Source organism: Choloepus didactylus, chromosome 5 (genome assembly GCF_015220235.1).
Source record: "Choloepus didactylus isolate mChoDid1 chromosome 5, mChoDid1.pri, whole genome shotgun sequence".
NCBI classification, from domain to species: Eukaryota; Metazoa; Chordata; class Mammalia; order Pilosa; family Megalonychidae; genus Choloepus; species Choloepus didactylus.
The window spans coordinates 137418780-137443063 of NC_051311.1; the positions used below are offsets into that span (position 1 = coordinate 137418780).

At 38.8% G+C, this 24284-nt stretch overlaps 1 protein-coding gene across 4 annotated transcripts in view; it reads right to left on the reverse strand.

Moving 5' to 3' along the window:
- HIBADH (3-hydroxyisobutyrate dehydrogenase) overlaps positions 1 to 24284 on the reverse strand; it is a 169042-nt gene that overhangs the window by 126815 nt on the left and 17943 nt on the right. For 2 of the 4 annotated variants that reach the window (XM_037836956.1, XM_037836957.1), the window contains exons 2-3: positions 23744 to 23890; positions 18449 to 18609 (exon numbers count right to left, since the gene is read on the reverse strand). In XM_037836956.1, the coding sequence (XP_037692884.1) occupies positions 18449 to 18595 (147 nt within the window). In that variant the 5' untranslated portion in view covers positions 18596 to 18609; positions 23744 to 23890. The remainder of the gene's footprint in view (positions 1 to 18448; positions 18610 to 23743; positions 23891 to 24284) is intronic. The other 2 variants (XM_037836958.1, XM_037836955.1) reach the window with 1 other exon arrangement.

The window sequence follows — 24284 nt, forward strand, 5'->3', positions numbered from 1 at the left end:
TGAAGTGATTCTTAACAGTTAATTACTTTTTCCCTCCTTGAAAATTGCCTCAGTATTTTATTATACTCAAATTATAATTAAAATAGAACATTTTATTATATTCAAATTATAATTTAAATAGAAACTTCCTTGTAATATTAGTTGGTCTTGCCACCTCAGAACTGGAAACCACATCCAACTCAACATGCTTTATTCTCCATAGCACTAGTCGGACTGCTAGACATATGGTAGGTACTCGACAAATAAAGTTTCCTTACTGATCTAAAAAAAAAAGGTCTTGAAATCTAGAGATTGAAGCTCTACTTTTTGAGGAAATTGTTCCTTTGTTTCCATTCTTCAACTGGATAAATCCCACTTATTCTTCTCCATCTGCCTAAATGTCTATTCTTCAGAAAGAACTTTCCTAACTGCCCCCTCATCCAAAGTAATGCATATTTTCTTATTAAAAACTAATGGCGGGCAGATAGGCGGGGCAAGATGGCAGACTGGTGAGCTGTAAGTTTTAGCTACTCCTCCAGGAAAGTAGGTAAAAAGCCAGGAACTGCGTGGACTGGACACCACAGAGCAATCTGTCTTTGGGCATACTTCATACAACACTCATGAAAACGTGGAACTGCTGAGATCAGCGAAATCTGTAAGTTTTTGCGGCCAGGGGACCCGCGCCCCTCCCTGCCAGGCTCAGTCCCGGGGGAGGAGGGGCTGTCAGCTCCGGGAAGGAGAAGGGAGAATTGCAGTGGCTGCTCTTATCGGAAACTCATTCTACTGATTCAAACTCCAACTATAGATAGACTGAGACCAGACACCAGAGACTCTGAGAGCAGCCAGCCCAGCAGAGAGGAGACAGGCATAGAAAAAAAACAACACGAAAAACTCCAAAATAAAAGCGGAGGATTTTTGGAGTTCTGGTGAACGCAGAGGGGGGAAGGGCGGAGCTCAGGCCTTGAGGCGCATATGCAAATCCCGAAGCAAAGCTGATCTCTCTGCCCTGTGCACCTTTCCTTAATGGCCCTGGTTGCTTTGTCTATTAGCATTTCAATAACCCATTAGATCTCTGAGGAGGGCCGGTTTTTTTTTTTGTTTTTTGTTTTTTTTAAATCCTTTTTGCTTTTTCTAAAACTATTACTCTAAGAAGCTCAATACAGAAAGCTTCAAAGAATTGCAATTTGGGCACGTCAAGTCAAGAGCAGAACTAAGAGAGCTCTGAGACAAAAGGCAATAATCCAGTGGCTGAGAAAATTCACTAAACAACACAACTTCCCAAGAAAAGGGGGGTGTCCGCTCACAGCCACAATCCTGGTGGACAGGAAACACTCCTGCCCATCGCCAGCCCCATAGCCCAGAGCTGCCCCAGACAACCCAGTGTGACGGAAGTGCTTCAAATAACAGGCACACACCACAAAACTGGGCGTGGACATTAGCCTTCCCTGCAACCTCAGCTGAATGTCCCAGAGCTGGGAAGGTGGAGCAGTGTGAATTAACAAAGCCCCATTCAGCCATCATTTGAGCAGACTGGGAGCCTCCCTACACAGCCCAGCAGCCCAGAACTGCCCTGGGGGGACGGCACTCACCTGTGACATAGCACAGTCATCCCTCAACAGAGGACCCGGGGTGCACGGCCTGGAAGAGGGGCCCACTTGCAAGTCTCAGGAGCCATACGCCAATACCAAAGACTTGTGGGTCAGTGGCAGAGACAAACTGTGGCAGGACTGAATTGAAGGATTAGACTATTGCAGCAGCTTTAAAACTCTAGGATCATCAGGGAGATTTGATTGTTAGGGCCACCCCCCCTCCCCGACTGCCCAGAAACACGCCCCACATACAGGGCAGGCAACACCAACTACACACGCAAGCTTGGTACACCAATTGGGCCCCACAAGACTCACTCCCACACTCACCAAAAAGGCTAAGCAGGGGAGATCTGGCTTGTGGAGAACAGGTGGCTCGTGGACGCCACCTGCTGGTTAGTTAGAGAAAGTGTACTCCACGAAGCTGTAGATCTGATAAATTAGAGATAAGGACTTCAACTGGTCTACAAACCCTAAAAGAACCCTATCAAGTTCAGCAAATGCCACGAAGCCAAAAACAACAGAAAATTATAAAGCATATGAAAAAACCAGACGATATGGATAACCCAAGCCCAAGCACCCAAATCAAAAGACCAGAAGAGACACACCACCTAGAGCAGCTACTCAAAGAACTAAAGATGAACAATGAGACCCTAGTACGGGATATGAAGGAAATCAAGAAGACCCTAGAAGAGCATAAAGAAGACATTGCAAGACTAAATAAAAAAATGGATGATCTTATGGAAATTAAAGAAACTGTTGACCAAATTAAAAAGATTCTGGACACTCATAGTACAAGACTAGAGGAAGTTGAACAACGAATCAGTGACCTGGAAGATGACAGAATGGAAAATGAAAGCATAAAAGAAAGAATGGGGAAAAAAATTGAAAAACTCGAAATGGACCTCAGGGATATGATAGATAATATGAAACGTCCGAATATAAGACTCATTGGTGTCCCAGAAGGGGAAGAAAAGGGTAAAGGTCTAGGAAGAGTATTCAAGGAAATTGTTGGGGAAAACTTCCCAAATCTTCTAAACAACATAAATACACAAATCATAAATGCTCAGCGAACCCCAAATAGAATAAATCCAAATAAACCCACTCCGAGACATATACTGATCACACTGTCAAACACAGAAGAGAAGGAGCAAGTTCTGAAAGCAGCAAGAGAAAAGCAATTCACCACATACAAAGGAAACAGCATAAGACTAAGTAGTGACTACTCAGCAGCCACCATGGAGGCTAGAAGGCAGAGGCACGATATATTTAAAATTCTGAGTGAGAGGAATTTCCAGCCAAGAATACTTTATCCAGCAAAGCTCTCCTTCAAATTTGAGGGAGAGCTTAAATTTTTCACAGACAAAGAAATGCTGAGAGAATTTGCTAACAAGAGACCTGCCCTACTGGAGATACTAAAGGGAGCCCTACAGACAGAGAAACAAAGACAGGACAGAGAGACCTGGAGAAAGGTTCAGTACTAAAGAGATTCGGTATGGGTACAATAAAGGATATTAATAGAAAGAGGGAAAAATATGGCAAACATAATCCAAAGGATAAGATGGCCGATTCAAGAAATGCCTTCACGGTTTTAACGTTGAATGTAAATGGATTAAACTCCCCAATTAAAAGATATAGATTCGCAGAATGGATCAAAAAAAATGAACCATCAATATGTTGCATACAAGAGACTCATCTTAGACACAGGGACACAAAGAAACTGAAAGTGAAAGGATGGAAAAAAATATTTCATGCAAGCTACAGCCAAAAGAAAGCAGGTGTAGCAATATTAATCTCAGATAAAATAGACTTCAAATGCAGGGATGTTTTGAGAGACAAAGAAGGCCACTACATACTAATAAAAGGGGCAATTCAGCAAGAAGAAATAACAATCGTAAATGTCTATGCACCCAATCAAGGTGCCACAAAATACATGAGAGAAACATTGGCAAAACTAAAGGAAGCAATTGATGTTTCCACAATAATTGTGGGAGACTTCAACACATCACTCTCTCCTATAGATAGATCAACCAGACAGAAGACCAATAAGGAAATTGAAAACCTAAACAATCTGATAAATGAATTAGATTTAACAGACATCTACAGGACATTACATCCCAAATCACCAGGATACACATACTTTTCTAGTGCTCACGGAACTTTCTCCAGAATAGATCATATGCTGGGACATAAAACAAGCCTCAATAAATTTAAAAAGATTGAAATTATTCAAAGCACATTCTCTGACCACAATGGAATACAATTAGAAGTCAATAACCATCAGAGACTTAGAAAAGTCACAAATACCTGGAGGTTAAACAACACACTCCTAAACAATCAGTGGGTTAAAGAAGAAATAGCAAGAGAAATTGCTAAATATATAGAGACGAATGAAAATGAGAACACAACATACCAAAACCTATGGGATGCAGCAAAAGCAGTGCTAAGGGGGAAATTTATAGCACTAAACGCATATATTAAAAAGGAAGAAAGAGCCAAAATCAAAGAACTAATGGATCAACTGAAGAAGCTAGAAAATGAACAGCAAACCAATCCTAAACCAAGTACAAGAAAAGAAATAACAAGGATTAAAGCAGAAATAAATGACATAGAGAACAAAAAAACAATAGAGAGGATAAATATCACCAAAAGTTGGTTCTTTGAGAAGATCAACAAGATTGACAAGCCCCTAGCTAGACTGACAAAATCAAAAAGAGAGAAGACCCATATAAACAAAATAATGAATGAAAAAGGTAACATAACTGCAGATCCTGAAGAAATTAAAAAAATTATAAGAGGATATTATGAACAACTGTATGGCAACAAACTGGATAATGTAGAAGAAATGGACAATTTCCTGGAAACATATGAACAACCTAGACTGACCAGAGAAGAAATAGAAGACCTCAACCAACCCATCACAAGCAAAGAGATCCAATCAGTCATCAAAAATCTTCCCACAAATAAATGCCCAGGGCCAGATGGCTTCACAGGGGAATTCTACCAAACTTTCCAGAAAGAACTGACACCAATCTTACTCAAAATCTTTCAAAACATTGAAAAAAATGGAACACTACCTAACTCATTTTATGAAGCTAACATCAATCTAATACCAAAACCAGGCAAAGATGCTACAAAAAAGGAAAACTACCGGCCAATCTCCCTAATGAATATAGATGCAAAAATCCTCAACAAAATACTTGCAAATCGAATCCAAAGACACATTAAAAAAATCATACACCATGACCAAGTGGGGTTCATTCCTGGCATGCAAGGATGGTTCAACATAAGAAAAACAATCAATGTATTACAACACATTAAAAACTCGAAAGGGAAAAATCAATTGATCATCTCAATAGATGCTGAAAAAGCATTTGACAAAATCCAACATCCCTTTTTGATAAAAACACTTCAAAAGGTAGGAATTGAAGGAAACTTCCTCAACATGATAAAGAGCATATATGAAAAACCCACAGCCAGCATAGTACTCAATGGTGAGAGACTGAAAGCCTTCCCTCTAAGATCAGGAACAAGACAAGGATGCCCGCTGTCACCACTGTTATTCAACATTGTTCTGGAAGTGCTAGCCAGGGCAATCCGGCAAGACAAAGAAATAAAAGGCATCCAAATTGGAAAAGAAGAAGTAAAACTGTCATTGTTTGCAGATGATATGATCTTATATCTAGAAAACCCTGAGAAATCGACGATACACCTACTAGAGCTAATAAACAAATTTAGCAAAGTAGCAGGATACAAGATTAATGCACATAAGTCAGTAATGTTTCTATATGCTAGAAATGAACAAACTGAAGAGACACTCAAGAAAAAGATACCATTTTCAATAGCAACTAAAAAAATCAAGTACCTAGGAATAAACTTAACCAAAGATGTAAAAGACCTATACAAAGAAAACTACATAACTCTACTAAAAGAAATAGAAGGGGACCTTAAAAGATGGAAAAATATTCCATGTTCATGGATAGGAAGGCTAAATGTCATTAAGATGTCAATTCTACCCAAACTCATCTACAGATTCAATGCAATCCCAATCAAAATTCCAACAACCTACTTTGCAGACTTGGAAAAGCTAGTGATCAAATTTATTTGGAAAGGGAAGATGCCTCGAATTGCTAAAGACACTCTAAAAAAGAAAAACGAAGTGGGAGGACTTACACTCCCTGACTTTGAAGCTTATTATAAAGCCACAGTTGCCAAAACAGCATGGTACTGGCACAAAGATAGACATATAGATCAATGGAATCGAATTGAGAATTCAGAGATAGACCCTCAGATCTATGGCCGACTGATCTTTGATAAGGCCCCCAAAGTCACCGAACTGAGCCATAATGGTCTTTTCAACAAATGGGGCTGGGAGAGTTGGATATCCATATCCAAAAGAATGAAAGAGGACCCCTACCTCACCCCCTACACAAAAATTAACTCAAAATGGACCAAAGATCTCAATATAAAAGAAAGTACCATAAAACTCCTAGAAGATAATGTAGGAAAACATCTTCAAGACCTTGTATTAGGAGGCCACTTCCTAGACTTTACACCCAAAGCACAAGCAACAAAAGAGAAAATAGATAAATGGGAACTCCTCAAGCTTAGAAGTTTCTGCACCTCAAAGGAATTTCTCAAAAAGGTAAAGAGGCAGCCAACTCAATGGGAAAAAATTTTTGGAAACCATGTATCTGACAAAAGACTGATATCTTGCATATACAAAGAAATCCTACAACTCAATGACAATAGTACAGACAGCCCAATTATAAAATGGGCAAAAGATATGAAAAGACAGTTCTCTGAAGAGGAAATACAAATGGCCAAGAAACACATGAAAAAATGTTCAGCTTCACTAGCTATTAGAGAGATGCAAATTAAGACCACAATGAGATACCATCTAACACCGGTTAGAATGGCTGCCATTAAACAAACAGGAAACTACAAATGCTGGAGGGGATGTGGAGAAATTGGAACTCTTATTCATTGTTGGTGGGACTGTATAATGGTTCAGCCACTCTGGAAGTCAGTCTGGCAGTTCCTTAGAAAACTAGATATAGAGCTACCATTCGATCCAGCGATTGCACTTCTCGGTATATACCCGGAAGATCGGAAAGCAGTGACACGAACAGATATCTGCACGCCAATGTTCATAGCAGCATTATTCACAATTGCCAAGAGATGGAAACAACCCAAATGTCCTTCAACAGATGAGTGGATAAATAAAATGTGGTATATACACACGATGGAATACTACGCGGCAGTAAGAAGGAACGATCTGGTGAAACATATGACAACATGGATGAACCTTGAAGACATAATGCTGAGCGAAATAAGCCAGGCACAAAAAGAGAAATATTATATGCTACCACTAATGTGAACTTTGAAAAATGTAAAACAAATGGTTTATAATGTAGAATGTAGGGGAACTAGCAGTAGAGAGCAATTAAGGAAGGGGGAACAATAATCCAAGATGAACAGATAAGCTATTTAACGTTCTGGGGATGCCCAGAAATGACTATGGTCTGTTAATTTCTGATGGATGTAGTAGGAACAAGTTCACTGAAATGTTGCTATATTATGTAACTTTCTTGGGGTAGAGTGGGAACATGTTGGAAGTTAAGCAGTTATCTTAGGTTAGTTGTCTTTTTCTTACTCCCTTGTTAGGGTCTCTTTGAAATGTTCTTTTATTGTATGTTTGTTTTCTTTTTAACTTTTTTTTTCATACAGTTGATTTAAAAAAGAAGGGAAAATTAAAAAAAAAAAAAAAGAAAGAAAAAAGACAAACAAGGAAAAAAAAAAAAAAAAGATGTAGTGCCCCCTTGGGGAGCCTGTGCAGAATGCAGGGGTATTTGCCTACCCCACCTTCATGGTTGCTAACATGACTACAGACATAGGGGACTGGTGGTTTGATGGGTTGAGCCCTCTACCATAAGTTTTACCCTTGGGAGGACGGTTGCTGCAAAGGAGAGGCTAGGCCTCCCTGTATTTGTGCCTAGGAGTCTCCTGAGTGCCTCTTTGTTGCTCAGATGTGGCCCTCTCTCTCTGGCTAAGCCAACTTGAAAGGTGGGATCACTGCCCTCCCCCCTACGTGGGATCAGACACCCAGGGAAGTGAATCTCCCTGGCAACGTGGAATGTGACTCCCGGGGAGGAATGTAGACCCGGCATCGTGGGACGGAGAACATCTTCTTGACCAGGAGGGGGATGTGAAAGGAAATGAAATAAGCTTCAGTGGCAGAGAGATTCCAAAACGAGCCGAGAGATCACTCTGGTGGGCACTCTTACGCACACTTTAGACGGCCTTTTTTGGGTTCTAAGGAATTGGGGTAGCTGGTGGTGGATACCTGAAACTATTAAACTACAACCCAGAACCCATGAATCTCGAAGACAGTTGTATAAAAATGTGGCTTGTGAGGGGTGACAGTGGGATTGGGAATGCCATGAGGACCAAACTCCACTTTGTCTAGTTTATGGATGGATGTGTAGAAAAGTAGGGGAAGCAAACAAACAGACAAAGGTACCCAGTGTTCTTTTTTACTTCAATTGCTCTTTTTCACTCTAATTATTATTCTTGTTATTTTTGTGTGTGTGCTAATGAAGGTGTCGGGGATTGATTTGGGTGATGAATGTACAGCTGTGTGGTGGTACTGTAAACAATCGAAAGTACAATTTGTTTTATATGACTGCGTGGTATGTGAATATATCTCAATAAAATGATGATAAAAAAAAAAAAAAAAAAAAAAATCTTCCCACAAATAAATGCCCAGGGCCAGATGGCTTCACAGGGGAATTCTACCAAACTTTCCAGAAAGAATTGACACCAATCTTACTCAAACTCTTTCAAAACATTGAAAAAAATGGAACACTACCTAACTCATTTTATGAAGCTAACATCAATCTAATACCAAAACCAGGCAAAGATGCTACAAAAAAGGAAAACTACCGGCCAATCTCCCTAATGAATATAGATGCAAAAATCCTCAACAAAATACTTGCAAATCGAATCCAAAGACACATTAAAAAAATCATACACCATGACCAAGTGGGGTTCATTCCAGGCATGCAAGGATGGTTCAACATAAGAAAAACAATCAATGTATTACAACACATTAACTCGAAAGGGAAAAATCAATTGATCATCTCAATAGATGCTGAAAAAGCATTTGACAAAATCCAACATCCCTTTTTGATAAAAACACTTCAAAAGGTAGGAATTGAAGGAAACTTCCTCAACATGATAAAGAGCATATATGAAAAACCCACAGCCAGCATAGTACTCAATGGTGAGAGACTGAAAGCCTTCCCTCTAAGATCAGGAACAAGACAAGGATGCCCGCTGTCACCACTGTTATTCAACATTGTGCTGGAAGTGCTAGCCAGGGCAATCCCGCAAGACAAAGAAATAAAAGGCATCCAAATTGGAAAAGAAGAAGTAAAACTGTCATTGTTTGCAGATGATATGATCTTATATCTAGAAAACCCTGAGAAATCAACGATACAGCTACTAGAGCTAATAAACAAATTTAGCAAAGTAGCAGGATACAAGATTAATGCACATAAGTCAGTAATGTTTCTATATGCTAGAAATGAACAAACTGAAGAGACACTCAAGAAAAAGATACCATTTTCAATAGCAACTAAAAAAATCAAGTACCTAGGAATAAACTTAACCAAAGATGTAAAAGACCTATACAAAGAAAACTACATAACTCTACTAAAAGAAATAGAAGGGGACCTTAAAAGATGGAAAAATATTCCATGTTCATGGATAGGAAGGCTAAATGTCATTAAGATGTCAATTCTACCCAAACTCATCTACAGATTCAATGCAATCCCAATCAAAATTCCAACAACCTACTTTGCAGACTTGGAAAAGCTAGTGATCAAATTTATTTGGAAAGGGAAGATGCCTCGAATTGCTAAAGACACTCTAAAAAAGAAAAACGAAGTGGGAGGACTTACACTCCCTGACTTTGAAGCTTATTATAAAGCCACAGTTGCCAAAACAGCATGGTACTGGCACAAAGATAGACATATAGATCAATGGAATCGAATTGAGAATTCAGAGATAGACCCTCAGATCTATGGCCGACTGATCTTTGATAAGGCCCCCAAAGTCACCGAACTGAGCCATAATGGTCTTTTCAACAAATGGGGCTGGGAGAGTTGGATATCCATATCCAAAAGAATGAAAGAGGACCCCTACCTCACCCCCTACACAAAAATTAACTCAAAATGGACCAAAGATCTCAATATAAAAGAAAGTACCATAAAACTCCTAGAAGATAATGTAGGAAAACATCTTCAAGACCTTGTATTAGGAGGCCACTTCCTAGACTTTACACCCAAAGCACAAGCAACAAAAGAGAAAATAGATAAATGGGAACTCCTCAAGCTTAGAAGTTTCTGCACCTCAAAGGAATTTCTCAAAAAGGTAAAGAGGCAGCCAACTCAATGGGAAAAAATTTTTGGAAACCATGTATCTGACAAAAGACTGATATCTTGCATATACAAAGAAATCCTACAACTCAATGACAATAGTACAGACAGCCCAATTATAAAATGGGCAAAAGATATGAAAAGACAGCTCTCTGAAGAGGAAATACAAATGGCCAAGAAACACATGAAAAAATGTTCAGCTTCACTAGCTATTAGAGAGATGCAAATTAAGACCACAATGAGATACCATCTAACACCGATTAGAATGGCTGCCATTAAACAAACAGGAAACTACAAATGCTGGAGGGGATGTGGAGAAATTGGAACTCTTATTCATTGTTGGTGGGACTGTATAATGGTTCAGCCACTCTGGAAGTCAGTCTGGCAGTTCCTTAGAAAACTAGATATAGAGCTACCATTCGATCCAGCGATTGCACTTCTCGGTATATACCCGGAAGATCGGAAAGCAGTGACACGAACAGATATCTGCACGCCAATGTTCATAGCAGCATTATTCACAATTGCCAAGAGATGGAAACAACCCAAATGTCCTTCAACAGATGAGTGGATAAATAAAATGTGGTATATACACACGATGGAATACTACGCGGCAGTAAGAAGGAACGATCTGGTGAAACATATGACAACATGGATGAACCTTGAAGACATAATGCTGAGCGAAATAAGCCAGGCAGTAAAAGAGAAATATTATATGCTACCACTAATGTGAACTTTGAAAAATGTAAAACAAATGGTTTATAATGTAGAATGTAGGGGAACTAGCAGTAGAGAGCAATTAAGGAAGGGGGAACAATAATCCAAGAAGAACAGATAAGCTATTTAACGTTCTGGGGATGCCCAGAAATGATTATGGTCTGTTAATTTCTGATGGATGTAGTAGGAACAAGTTCACTGAAATGTTGCTATATTATGTAACTTTCTTGGGGTAAAGTAGGAACATGTTGGAAGTTAAGCAGTTATCTTAGGTTAGTTGTCTTTTTCTTACTCCCTTGTTATGGTCTCTTTGAAATGTTCTTTTATTGTATGTTTGTTTTCTTTTTAACTTTTTTTTTCATACAGTTGATTTAAAAAAGAAGGGAAAGTTAAAAAAAAAAAAAAAGAAAAAAGACAAACAAGGAAAAAAAAAAAAAAGATGTAGTGCCCCCTTGAGGAGCCTGTGGAGAATGCAGGGGTATTCGCCTACCCCACCTCCATGGTTGCTAACATGACCACAGACATAGGGGACTGGAGGTTTGATGGGTTGAGCCCTCTACCATAAGTTTTACCCTTGGGAAGACGGTTGCTGCAAAGGAGAGGCTAGGCCTCCCTGTATTTGTGCCTAAGAGTCTCCTCCTGAATGCCTCTTTGTTGCTCAGATGTGGCCCTGTCTCTCTGGCTAAGCCAACTTGAAAGGTGAAATCACTGCCCTCCCCCCTACGTGGGATCAGACACCCAGGGAAGTGAATCTCCCTGCAACGTGGAATTTGACTCCCGGGGAGGAATGTAGACCCGGCATCGTGGGATGGAGAACATCTTCTTGACCAAAAGGGGGATGTGAAAGGAAATGAAATAAGCTTCAGTGGCAGAGAGATTCCAAAACGAGCCGAGAGATCACTCTGGTGGGCACTCTTACGCACACTTTAGACAACCTTTTTTAGGTTCTAAAGAATTGGGGTAGCTGGTGGTGGATACCTGAAACTATTAAACGACAACCCAGAACCCATGAATCTCGAAGACAGTTGTATAAAAATGTAGCTTATGAGGGGTGACAGTGGGATTGGGAATGCCATAAGGACCAAACTCCACTTTGTCTAGTTTATGGATGGATGTGTAGAAAAGTAGGGGAAGCAAACAAACAGATAAAGGTACCCAGTGTTCTTTTTTACTTCAATTGCTCTTTTTCACTCTAATTATTATTCTTGTTATTTTTGTGTGTGTGCTAATGAAGGTGTCAGGGATTGATTTAGGTGATGAATGTACAACTATGTAATGGTACTGTAAACAATCGAAAGTACAATTTGTTTTCTAAAAAAAAAAAACAAAAAAACAAACAAAAAAAAAACAAAAAAAACTAATGGCTAATAAGGTCCTGCAACCTCATTAGGGGGCATTTACTTGGAGGATCTGAGAGCAGGGACATGAATGGACATTTGCACACTGGTGTTTATGGAGACAGTATGCATGATATGCAATAGGAAGAGGTGGCCTAAGTATAGAACAACTGAGGAACAGAATGGTAAACTGTCGTGTGTGCATACAATGGAATACTGAGCAACTGCGAGAAGGAATGAAGCTGTGAGACACACAATGAGGTTAATGGAACCTGTAGACAGCATTCTGGGTGAACTAAGCTAGAAACAAAGGCAAGCTAATGCCTCACCAATATGGTCCCTAGATTGTAAGCTCTTACAGTGGTCACATCTATTCCTGAATTGTAATGGCTGTCTCCAGATTCCAAGATGCTGATCCCTTTGTGTATAACCTGATCGATCCCCAGAACTTTGGGTATCTGTGTGATACCTGAAACTCAGAGGTAGAATTCGACAGATATGAATGTCGGTATTAGCACATACAGCTACTGTTAAAAAAGCTGAAAAAGAGTCCAGACTTCAACTAGAGATATGAATGAAACAGATGTCGTTAGGACTAGGGCAAAATGGGCCAAAGGGTAAAGGACAATACTGACTGTGTTTTAAAACTTCAAATTCCACATGAGACTAAAGGAAGAGATGTTTAGTTGGTGCAAGACCTATATTTACTAAACAATTTAACATGTACAGTTTGTTCAAATACCATAATTACATGGAACTTTTAATAGGAAGTGAGACCTGGTAGGTTTGCATAGGTTAGTGTGAAATAGTGACACATCCCAAAGTAATTTGGACAGAGAATAAAAACTTGGTGGGTGAACTCACTGACCTCCCCCCTACATGAGATCTGACTTCCAGGGGTGTAAATCTCCCTGGCAACGTGGGATATTACTCCTGGGGCTGAATCTGGACCAGACATCATGGGACTGAGAACATTTTTTTGACCAAAAGGGGGATGCAAAATGAAACAAAATAAAGTTTCAGTGGCTGAGAGATTCCAAATGGAGTTGAGAGGTCACCCTGGTGGACATTCTTATGCACTATATAGATAACCCTTTCTAGGTTTTAATGCATTGGAATAGCTAGAAGTAAATACCTGAAACATCAAACTCCAACCCAGTAGCCTTGACTCTTGAAGACGATTGTATAGCAATGTAGCTTTTAGGGGTGACGGTGTGATTGTGAAAGCCTTGTGGATCGCATTCCCTTTATCCAGTGTATGGATGGATGAGCAGAAAAATGGGGACAAAAGCTAAATGAAAAATAGGATGCGGGGGGGGTGATGATTTGGGTGTTTTGTTTTGTTTTTTAATAAATTTTTTTTTATTGTGATTGTTCACATACCACACAATTATCCAAAGATCCAAAGTGTACAATCAATTGCCCCCAGTACCATTATACAGCTGTGCATCCTTCACCACAATTAATTTTTGTTCCATTTTTAGAACATTTTCATTACTCCAGAAAAGAAATAAAGACAAAAAAAAAAAAAAAAGGAAACTCAAATCCTCCCATATCCCTAATCAAACCCCCTCCATTGTTGACTCATAGTATTGGTATAATACATTTGTTACTGTTGATGAAAGAATGTTAAAATACTACTAACTGTAGTATATAGTTTGCAATAGTTATATTTTTTTCCCTATATGCCCCTCTATTATTAACTTCTAGTTATAGTGTCATACATTTGTTCTGGTTCATGAAAGATATTTCTAATATTTGCATAGTTAATCATAGACATTGCCCACCACAAGGTGCACTGTTTTATACATTCCCATCTTTTAACCTCCAACTTGCCTTCTGATGACATACATGACTCTGAGCTTCACCTTTCCACCCCATTCATGCATCGTTCAACACTGTTAGTTACTCTCACAAAGTGCTACCATCACCTCTGTTCATTTCCAAACATTTAAGTTCAACCTAGTTGAACATTCTGCTCATAATAAGCAACTGCTTCCCATTCTTTAGCCTTGTTCTATATCCTGGTAACTTACATTTCATGTCTATGAATTTACATATTATAATTAGTTCATATCAGTGAGACTATGCAATGTTTGTCCTTATGTGTCTGACTTATTTCACTCAATATAGTGCCCTCAAGGTTGCTTCATCAACCCATTTTTTTTTAAGATGGTTTTGTTCACACACATTCCATCCACTCCATCCTTAAATAAGCAATCGATGATTCTCTGCATAGTCACATATTAATGTATTTACCACCTTCACCACTATCTAGATGAGGACGTCTCCATTTCTTCCACAAAGCAGGAGGAAGAGTCAAAGAAGGTAGAGAGACAAAAGAAAAAGAAACAGGAAAGAGAGATAAAAAAAAAATGACAGCTAGGAAGCAACAAAAGGAAAGATAACATTAAACTAAAGTAGCATAGTCAGAAAACATTATGAATGCCAAGAGTCCCATACCCCTCCCTTATGCCCCCCTTTTATATGCATTTAGCCTTGGTATATTGCCTTTGTTACATTAAGGGAAGCATAATTCAATGTTTCTGTTACTTATAGTCTCTAGTTTACATTGATTGTATTTTCCCCCCAATACCTCCCTATTTTTAACTCCTTGCAAGGTTGACATTTATTTGTTCTCCCTCATGAAAAAACATACTTGCACATTTTATCACAATTGTTGAACACTCTAGGTTTCACTGAGTTATACAGTCCCAGTCTTTATCTTTCCTCTTTCCTTCTAGTGTCCCACATGCTCCTAACCTTCCTCTTTCAACCATACTCATAGTTATCTTTGTTCAGTGTACTTACTTTGCTGTGCTGCCATCACCCAAGATTGTGTTCCAAGCCTCTCACTCCTGTCTTTTCCTTTCTGTCTGCAGTGCTTCCTTTAGTGTTTCCTGTAGGGCAGGTATCTTGTTCACAAACTCTCTCATTGTCTGTTTGTCAGAGAATATTTTGAACTCTCCCTCATATTTGAAGGATAGTTTTGCCAGATATAGGATTCTTGGTTGATGGTTTTTCTCTTTCAGTATCTTAAATATATCACACCACTTCTTTCTTGCCTCCATGGTTTCTGCTGAGAAATCCGCACATAGTCTTATTAAGCTTCCTTTGTATGTGATAGATTGCTTTTCTCTTGCTCCTGTCAGGATTCTCTCTTTGTCTTTGACATTTGATAATCTGATTATTAAGTGTCTTGGCATAGGCCTATTCAGATCTATTCTGTTTGGGGTACGCTACGCTTCTTGGATCTGTAATTTTATGTCTTTCATAAGAGATGGGAAATTTTCATTGATTATTTCCTCTATTATTGCTCCTACCCCTTTTCCCTTCTCTTCTCCTTCTGGGACACCAATGATACGTACATTTTTGTATTTCATTTTGTCCTTAAGTTCCTGGAGATGTTGCTCATATTTTTCCATTCTTTCCTCTATCTGTTCTTTTGTGTGTAGGCTTTCAGGTGCCTTGTTCTCCAGTTCCTGAGTGTTTTCTTCTGCCTCTTGACATCTGCTGTTGTTTGTTTCCATTGTGTCTTTTGTCTCTTGTGTTATGCCTTTCATTTCCATAGATTCTGCCAGTTGTTATTTTGAACTTTCAATTTCTGCCTTATGTATGCCAAGTGCTTTCTTTATAGCCTTTATCTCTTTTGCCATATCTTCTCTAAACTTTTTGAATTGATTTAGCATTAGCTGTTTAAATTCCTGTATCTCAGTTGAAGTGTAAGTTTGTTCCTTTGAATGGGCCATAACTTCCCTTTTCTTAGTGTAGGTTGTAGTTTTCTGTTGTCTAGGCATCTGTTCTCCCTGGCCACCCAATCAGGTTTTCCCAGATGAGAACAGGCTCAGGTCCCAGAAGGAAGAAATATTCAGTATCTGGTTTCCCTGATGGTGTGTCTTAGAGGATTGACACACCCCGTGCTTTTCTGCCCAGCAGGTGGCACCTGTTGGTCTGTCACTCCAGACTAGTGTAAGGAGGTGTGGCCCATGGCTGTTTTCCCCCAGGCTCTGGGGTCTGGTTCCGAATGGAAGGCAGGTAGTAGAGCTGGGCCCCACCTCTTTCCTCTTGGGAAGATATACCCCCTAGAGAGAGGTTATTTGCATATAAATAGATTTTTTGTTTCTCTGACTGCTATCTCCACCCTTGTCTGGGTCAGAGTGCTGTGAGTTTAAAATGGCTGAGGTTTTCTCTACTATAGACCACTGCGAGCTGAAAACCACTGAGGCTTTCTCCACTGAGCTGCCCGGGTTGAGAGAGAGAGAAAGGGACAGATAGCACCTGATCCTTTGGGCTCCCTGTCCCAAGACATATATGTTCCCTGATTCTCCAACGTCAGTCATCACCAAAAACCTCTGTCTGCTTGTTGGGGATTCGCAGTCTGTATTGAGTGGTTAACATAAAACCCCAGTTGGAGCTTGGCTGAGGTATATTCGCTTGTTCAGAGAATGCTGCTCTCTAGCACCACGAGGCTTCCATGAGGGAGGGGCTCTCGGCTTGGTTTGCAGTTTTTACTTACAGACTTTATGCTGCAATCTTGGGTATTCCTCCCAATTCAGGTTGGTGTATGATGAGTGGATAGTCATGTTTGTCTCCCTGCAGTTATTCCAGGTTATTTAGTAGTTGTTCCTGTTGTTTATTAGTTGTTCCAGGGGGACCAAATAGCTTCCACTCCTCTCTATGCCACCATCTTAGCTCCTCTGGATCTGGGTGTTCTTTTTTACTTTTATTTTTTATTCTTATTTCTACTTTTTCTGGTACAAGGAAAATGTTCAAAAAATAAATTGGGGGTGATGAATGCACAGTTATTTGATGGTACTGTGAACAACTGATTGTACACTTTGGATGCCTGTATGGTATGTGACTATATCTCAATAAAATTGAATTTAAAAACAACAAAATCTAATGGCTATATTTTCTGTAGCATACTATATAATTTAACTTGTATGGTCAGTTTATTCAAACACCATAATTACATGGAACCTTGAATAAGGAGTGAGATCTGGTTTGGTTGTATAGGTTAGTGTGAAGCCATGATACATTCCAAAGTAATCTGGGAAGAGGATAAAAATGTATTTGAAAAACTCCCTTGAGAGACTGGAGGAAATGTGGAAATACTATATTTATCCACCTGGAGAATTCCTTATATTCTCACAAACATTGGGGACTACCCATTTAGTATGCGAGTCCTTGATCTTGGAGTTTGCCCTTATGAAGCCTGTTACTGCAAAGGGAGACTAAGCCTACTTATAACTGTGCCTAAGAGTCACCCCGAAAGAGCCTCTTTCGTTGCTTAGATATGGCCTCTCTCTCTAAGTCAATTTGGCAGGCGTACTCACTACCCTCCCCCCTACATGGGACATGACTTCTAGGGGTGTAAATCTTTCTGGCAACATGGGACATGACTCCTGGAGATGAGTATGGACCTGGCATCATGGGATTGAGAAAGCCTTCTTGACTAAAAGGGGGAAGAGAAATGAAAACAAGTAAAGTTTCAGCAGCTGAGAGATTTCAAATGGAGTCGAGAGGTCATTCTGGAGGTTATTCTTATGTGTTATATAAATATCCCTTTTTAGTTTTTAGTGTATTAGAATAGCTAGAAGGAAATACCTGAAACTGTTTAACTGCAACTCAGTAGTGTTGATTCTTGAAGATGATTGTATAACTATGTTCCTTACACGGTGTGACTATGTGATTGTGAAAACCTTGTGGATCACATTCCCTTTATCCAGTGTATGGACAGATGAATAGAAAAATGGGAACAAAAATTAATGAATAATGGGGGGTAGGGGTGTTCTTTTTTATTTGTATTTTTACTCTTATACATATATATATATATTTTTTTTTGGAGTAATGAAAATGTTCAAAAATTGATTATGGTGATGAATTCACAACTATTTGATGATACTGTGAACAACTGATTGTACACTTTGGATGACTGTATGAAATGTGACTATATCTCAGTAAAATTGGGGGAAAATAAAAAAACCAATGGGACCCTTTACTTTTCCTTTAGACTTATCACAATTTGAAATCACACATTTGCATGATTTGATAACATCCCCTTTATTGGTCCCCAGAAGCACAATCAGTGAAGTTTACTATCTCAGAAAAACTGATAAAGTGCCAAAGCAAGCCTATCTGACCAAACCTAGGAAATGTTCCAAAGTCATCTACCAAAGAATAGATCAACTCAATATCTGATGGGAACACTCCTTTGTTGCACACCTGGATGTTGGGTGAATGTTAAAAATATATAGGCAAAGAAATAAAATTAACAATGAATTAGGCTTATAATTCCATCAAGTATACTTCTAAGAAGGTATCACTTATTTGAATGTATATTCATTTTTAAACATCAAAATCTAAAACACATCTAAAGAAAAGGACTTACCTGTTCACCTTGTTCTTGAAACTCTTTGCATGCATCAGGGAATACATCATAAATAATGAGCGGATAGCCATGTTTCATGAGATTTTTTGCCATTGGATTCCCCATGTTGCCCAGTCCAATGAATCCAATTGGAGTCTTAGAAGCCATTGACCTAGAACACACTGATTTCAATACATTACTTTCATTCAGGGCAGATAACATTTTTTATTCTAAACATTTATTCACTAATAGTGGTCAATTATTAATTAAATGTTTTTTTGTAAAAGAAACTTTTAAACTAATGATCTAATTCACATTTAAAGATATCAACAATGTATAAGCAGACTAACTACTAATTATTTATTAATATTGCTCAAAATTTTAAGCAATGTCTCCTGTTTCCTATCTCTATAACATCTCTTTACCATTTTTAACAATAAACTTACTAATGTTAGCATGTACAAAATAGCTGCCAGGTATTTTACCTATTAAGTTTTCTGGATTCCTCACATCAATATTATCTCCTTTAATAATGTGTATAAAAGACTGAAAGTATTCGATAAAATCTATTATCTTCTGACCGAGTCTAAGAATGGAAAAGATTTTATCCTCCCACCCCCACTTTTATGTAAACCATCCCCTCCAATGATATAAAAAAAAAATCTTAACAAAATGTTCAACCCAGCAGAACTGTATTTCAACCAAAAGTCACCAGTTTATAAATGTGGTCCTGGGGAGAAGGGGAGAGTCAGAGAACTCTTCCATAGGCTTTAAATGGCAAGGGTAATTGTATCAGGACCTTAGGCTAGTAACTTTGTACACTTCCAGAAAAGAGGAATTTCTACCTACAGAAAAAAAATTGTTCCTAAAAAGCTGTATGCACTTGACCTCCCTACTCCCCACCACCTCCACCCAAACCCCAACTCACAGCCGGCTAGTCCCATCTCCTTAAAACTCTCACCACCCAGTGCCTAGTACTCTGACCACTGCAGCAGCTCCCTCACCTATCTCACATCTCCCACGGAACCCATGGCCCCTGGCCCACACAGCACCCAGCCCCTCACTGCCCTGTTTTCAAGCCTTGAAGCAGTGTCTTGTGTATGAATTTATGTTTCATTAGTTGGAATGGGGGTCACTCTCTTCCCTTTTCCACTCTGGTGGGTGCCCACGAGGGTGGGGCATGTATTCCCCACTTGGCCAAACTGGGCAGGCACTAGGTGGGTGTCTCTGTAGAAACATGGGGGTGACAAGCACAGCGGAGCCACCCGCATTCAGCTTAGCCAGGTTGTCACCTGGGTGACCTATAAGGAGCCCCAGGAATGACCTGATCGTTGTAGTCAGATGGGAAAACGACAGCAAGTAGAAGGGAATTTGGAACATTGCCATTCTGGTCCTGCTGCCTTATCTTCCTGGACTTTTAACAATGCAGAGATTTTTTAAAAATCCAACTAGCATTCTATATTCATTTTGTATTTTACTTTTTTACTTCATCCATATGAACCCATTTAAAAATAGGTCTTTGCAGATTTTGCTTTATTTTTCTCTTGCCCTAATAAAAGATTTTTTGAAATTACACCATTTAAAGTAATGCTTTCTGCAAGAGTGGGGAGGGTTGCAATACCATGGGAATAGTATTAGATGCTGTTCTAGTTTGCTAATGCTGGAGAATGCAAAACACCAGAGATGGATAGGCTTTTATAAAACAGGGGTTTATTTCACTACACAGTTACAGTCTTAAGGCCACAAAGCGTCCAAGGTAACACCTCAGCAATCGGGTACCTTCACCGGAGGATGGCCAATGGCGTCCGGAAAACCTCTGCTAGCTAGGAGGGCAACTGGCATCTGCTCCAAAGCTCCGGCCTCAAAACGGCTTTCTCCCAGGACGTTCCTCTCTAGCAAGCTTGCTCCTCTTCAAAACATCACTCCCAGCTGCACTCGTTTCCTCCCCCTGAGTCAGCTCATTTATGTAGCTCCACCGATCAAGGCCCACCCCGAATGGGTGGGGCCATGCCTCCATGGGAACATCTCATCAAAATGATCATTACCCACAGCTGAGTGGGGCACATTCCAAGCAAATCTAACCAGCACCAAAAACGTCTGCCCCACACAAGACCACAAAGATAATGGCATTTGGGGGACACAATACACTCAAACCGGCACAGATGCTATTTCTCAGTTTCTGGATTTAGAACTCCATTCAACAAATATTTACTTCATGAAGTATTAGGTAGAAGCAAAACCATGATAAGATCCCTGCCCTTTGAAAAGCTCATAATCTAGTGAGAGAAGAAAGAGAAATAATTCCACTTGCTCTTTCACGCTATCATTTCCCCCACTTAATTTTTCCTTTTTCTTTCAAAACTCCAGTTTTAAAACTGTTTAGTGCACCAACTAACTACAGTCACCCTGTTAAATTTCAATTCCTCTCAACTGACTGATACCTGTCCTTCCTTGAACTTAATCTGAATTCAATGAGATTTCCTAAAAGCAAATTATTTGAAGCCCTAATGATTAAGAAATAGAGTCTTCTTGGGTTAAGAATATATTTAATTCCTTTTAACTTAATGATTAAATCTAACCCTTCTGTTAAATGTGCAACATCACTTTACTGGTGCTAAGTTTAACACCAAGGGTTAACAGGAACTTTTTGTCTAATTTTCTTGCCTACAAGGTGTTCGATGGCAAAGAAATGATAATTGATTGAAGTTTTATTTCGATATTAAACAGAATGGGAAGTATACTTTGTAGGAGAATTCTTCCACTAATTAATGCTACTAAATAATCTCTTAAAAGTAACCTGAGAGAAAAACTAGTACTAGTGTGACAGACTACTCTGCTAGGCTTGGAAAGGTTTAAGTTAACAGCCTAAAAACATTTAAAACATTAGAAACTAGTAAGGTTATAATTTAAAGGCACTTAATTTAATAAGGCAACTCAGTCTAGGTCAAATACTTAATAAGCAGGGCAAGGTAGAACAAAATCCATTCACACATTCAACAAATACTAAGCAACTATTATAGGCACTAACTAATATCATGGAGGACACAAATGAGATATAGACCTCATCTTCAATCAACTTAAAAATCCAAGAGGAAATAAACTATGTATACAAACATCAATACAAGACAGCTAAGGACAAATGCCATCACAGAAGCACAAAAACAAAATGCCAACACAATAGAAAGATAATTCATTGGTTTCAGTAGTTGAAGGAGGGAAGCATTAACTCAGGCTTCTAGGATGGGGAAGATTTCAAATGAAAGGAGAGCAGGGTGGAAAGGCACTCCATAACATGAGCATATGCAAAGAAGTAAAAAACCAAGAAGAAAACAGTAATAATAATAGTTAATATTTATTGCAGTTTTACTACATATCAGACACTGTACTAAGCACTTTATGAGTAGCACTGTCATCATATCCTATTATGAAACCCATTTTTCAGCTGAGAAACCTGAGACTTAGCAAGTTTAAGTAAATGCCTAAGACTTTACTAGTTTTAAGATCGAAATTCAAATCCAGTCAGTCTGACTCTAAGCTCTACAGTTTTAAACAATGCCCTCCATTCTTCCTGGAGGGTGCACAAAGATACAGCAAGAAATTAAGACTTAAAGAAATAGTGTGCCTATAATGTGGACGGTTGGGAAACATGCTAAACAAGTTGACTGTTATCTGTAAGCAAGAGGCAGTTATTGAAGGGTTTGGGCAAGAGAAGTAACATGATCAGAACTTGAAATAGATGAACCCAAGAAGAAAAGGCCTAGAGGCAAGAAGACCAATATAAAAGCGATAGTAATATTCTAGATCAGAGTTAATAAAGGGAGGTGGCTACAGGAAAAGACGGGTATGAAAAATATTAAGAGAGAGAAGTAAAAGAACATAGCAATATAGACAACCAAATTCAAAAAATGAGCAAAGGACTTGAATAGACATTTCTCTAAAGAAGAGAGACAAATGGCCAATAAGCACATGAAAAGATGCTCGCCATAAGTCACTGGGGAAATGCAAATCAAAATGACAATTAGATACGCACCCACTAGAAGGACTATTATTAAAAAAACAAAATAATAAGTGATGACGAGAATGAGGAAGAACAGCAACGCTCCTATATTGTTGGGAGGAATGTAAACTGGTTAGCCGCTATGGAAAACAGCTTGACAGCTCCTTAAAGAGTTAAACAGAACTACCACATGACCCGACAACCCCTCTTCTAGGTATGTATCCCAAAGAATTGAAAGCAGGGACTAGGACAGACGTTTGTACACCGATGTTCAGAGCAGCATTATTCACAATAGCCAAAAGGTGGAAGGCAAACAAATGTCCATCAGCAGATGAATGGATAAACCAAGTATGGTATATATATACAAAACAGAATTTTAGCCTTAAAAAAGGAATGAAGTTGTGACACATACCACCACACGGATGAACCCTGAAGACACCATGTCAAGTGAATTAAGTCAGACACAAAGGGACCCTATTATTCCACTTATATGAAATAACCAGAATACACAAACACACAAGAGACAGAAAGCAGAGTATATGTTATCAGGACAAGGGGTAGTGGGGGGAGGCCAGGGTGGATTAATACATAATGGGTTTAGGGTTGAAGCTTGGGGTTTTGGGAAAGATCTGGTAATAGATGATGGTGAGGGTAGCACAAAATTGTGAAGTGATTAATCCTAATGAAAGGTATACTTGGGAGTAGTTGAGATGAGAAAGTTTAAGTTATATGTGTTTTTGCAATTTTTAAAAAAAGAGCAACTAAAGAGACAACAACATGATTCTGGACTGGGCCTAATAATGGAGTAGCAAAGGCCAAAAAGGACATTATTGGGATATATGAAAAAATTGGAACACAGACACTAAACAGTATTAAAAGTTGTTGAACTTGATAACTGTACTTTAGGTGGTTACATAAGTGAATATCCTTGTTCTTAGGAATCATACAAAGAAGTATTATGTGTTCAAGGAGCATGATGTATACAAATTACTCTCAAATCTTTAGAAAATAGAGAGATGGACAGATAGATATATAGAATGATATAGCAAATGTGACAAAATGTTAAAATTGATGGTTCTGGGCATCTGTTGGAGGTAGAGGAAGGTATGTTGTAGTTCTCTGTATGATTTTGATATTACAGGCTTACCTCAGAGATATTGTGGGTTCAGTTCCAGACTACCACAATAAAGCAAATATCACAATAAAATGATTCACATGATTTTTTTTTCTTTCCTAGTGCATATAAAAGTTACATTTACACTATACTGCAATCTATTAAGTATGCAATAGCATTATGTCTAAAAAAACAATGTACATACCTTAATTAAAATATACTTTATTTCTGAAAAATGCTAACCATCATCTGAATCTTCAATGAGTCATAATCTTTTTGCTGGTGGAGGGTCTTGCCTCAATGTTGATGGCTACTGACTGATCAGGTTGGTGGCTGCTGAAGGTTGGTGTGGCTATGACAAATTTTAAAAATAAGACAACAATGAAGTTTCCCACATCGATTGACTCTTCCTTTCATGAAAGATTTCTCTGTACGATGTGACACTGACAACACTTTACCCACAGAACTTCTTTCAAACTTGAAGTCAATCCTCTCAAACCCAACTGCTGGTTTACCAATTAAGTTTAAATAATATTCTAAATCTTTTGATGTCATTTCAACAATGTAAACAATACTTCACCAAGAGTAGATTCCATCTCAAAAAAGCACTTTCTTTGTTCATCCATAAAAAACAACTCCTCATCCATTCAAGTTTTATCATGATATTGTAGCAATTCAGGCACATCTTCGGGCCCCACTTCTAATTCTAGTTCTTTACCATTTCCACCATATCTGCAGTTACTTCT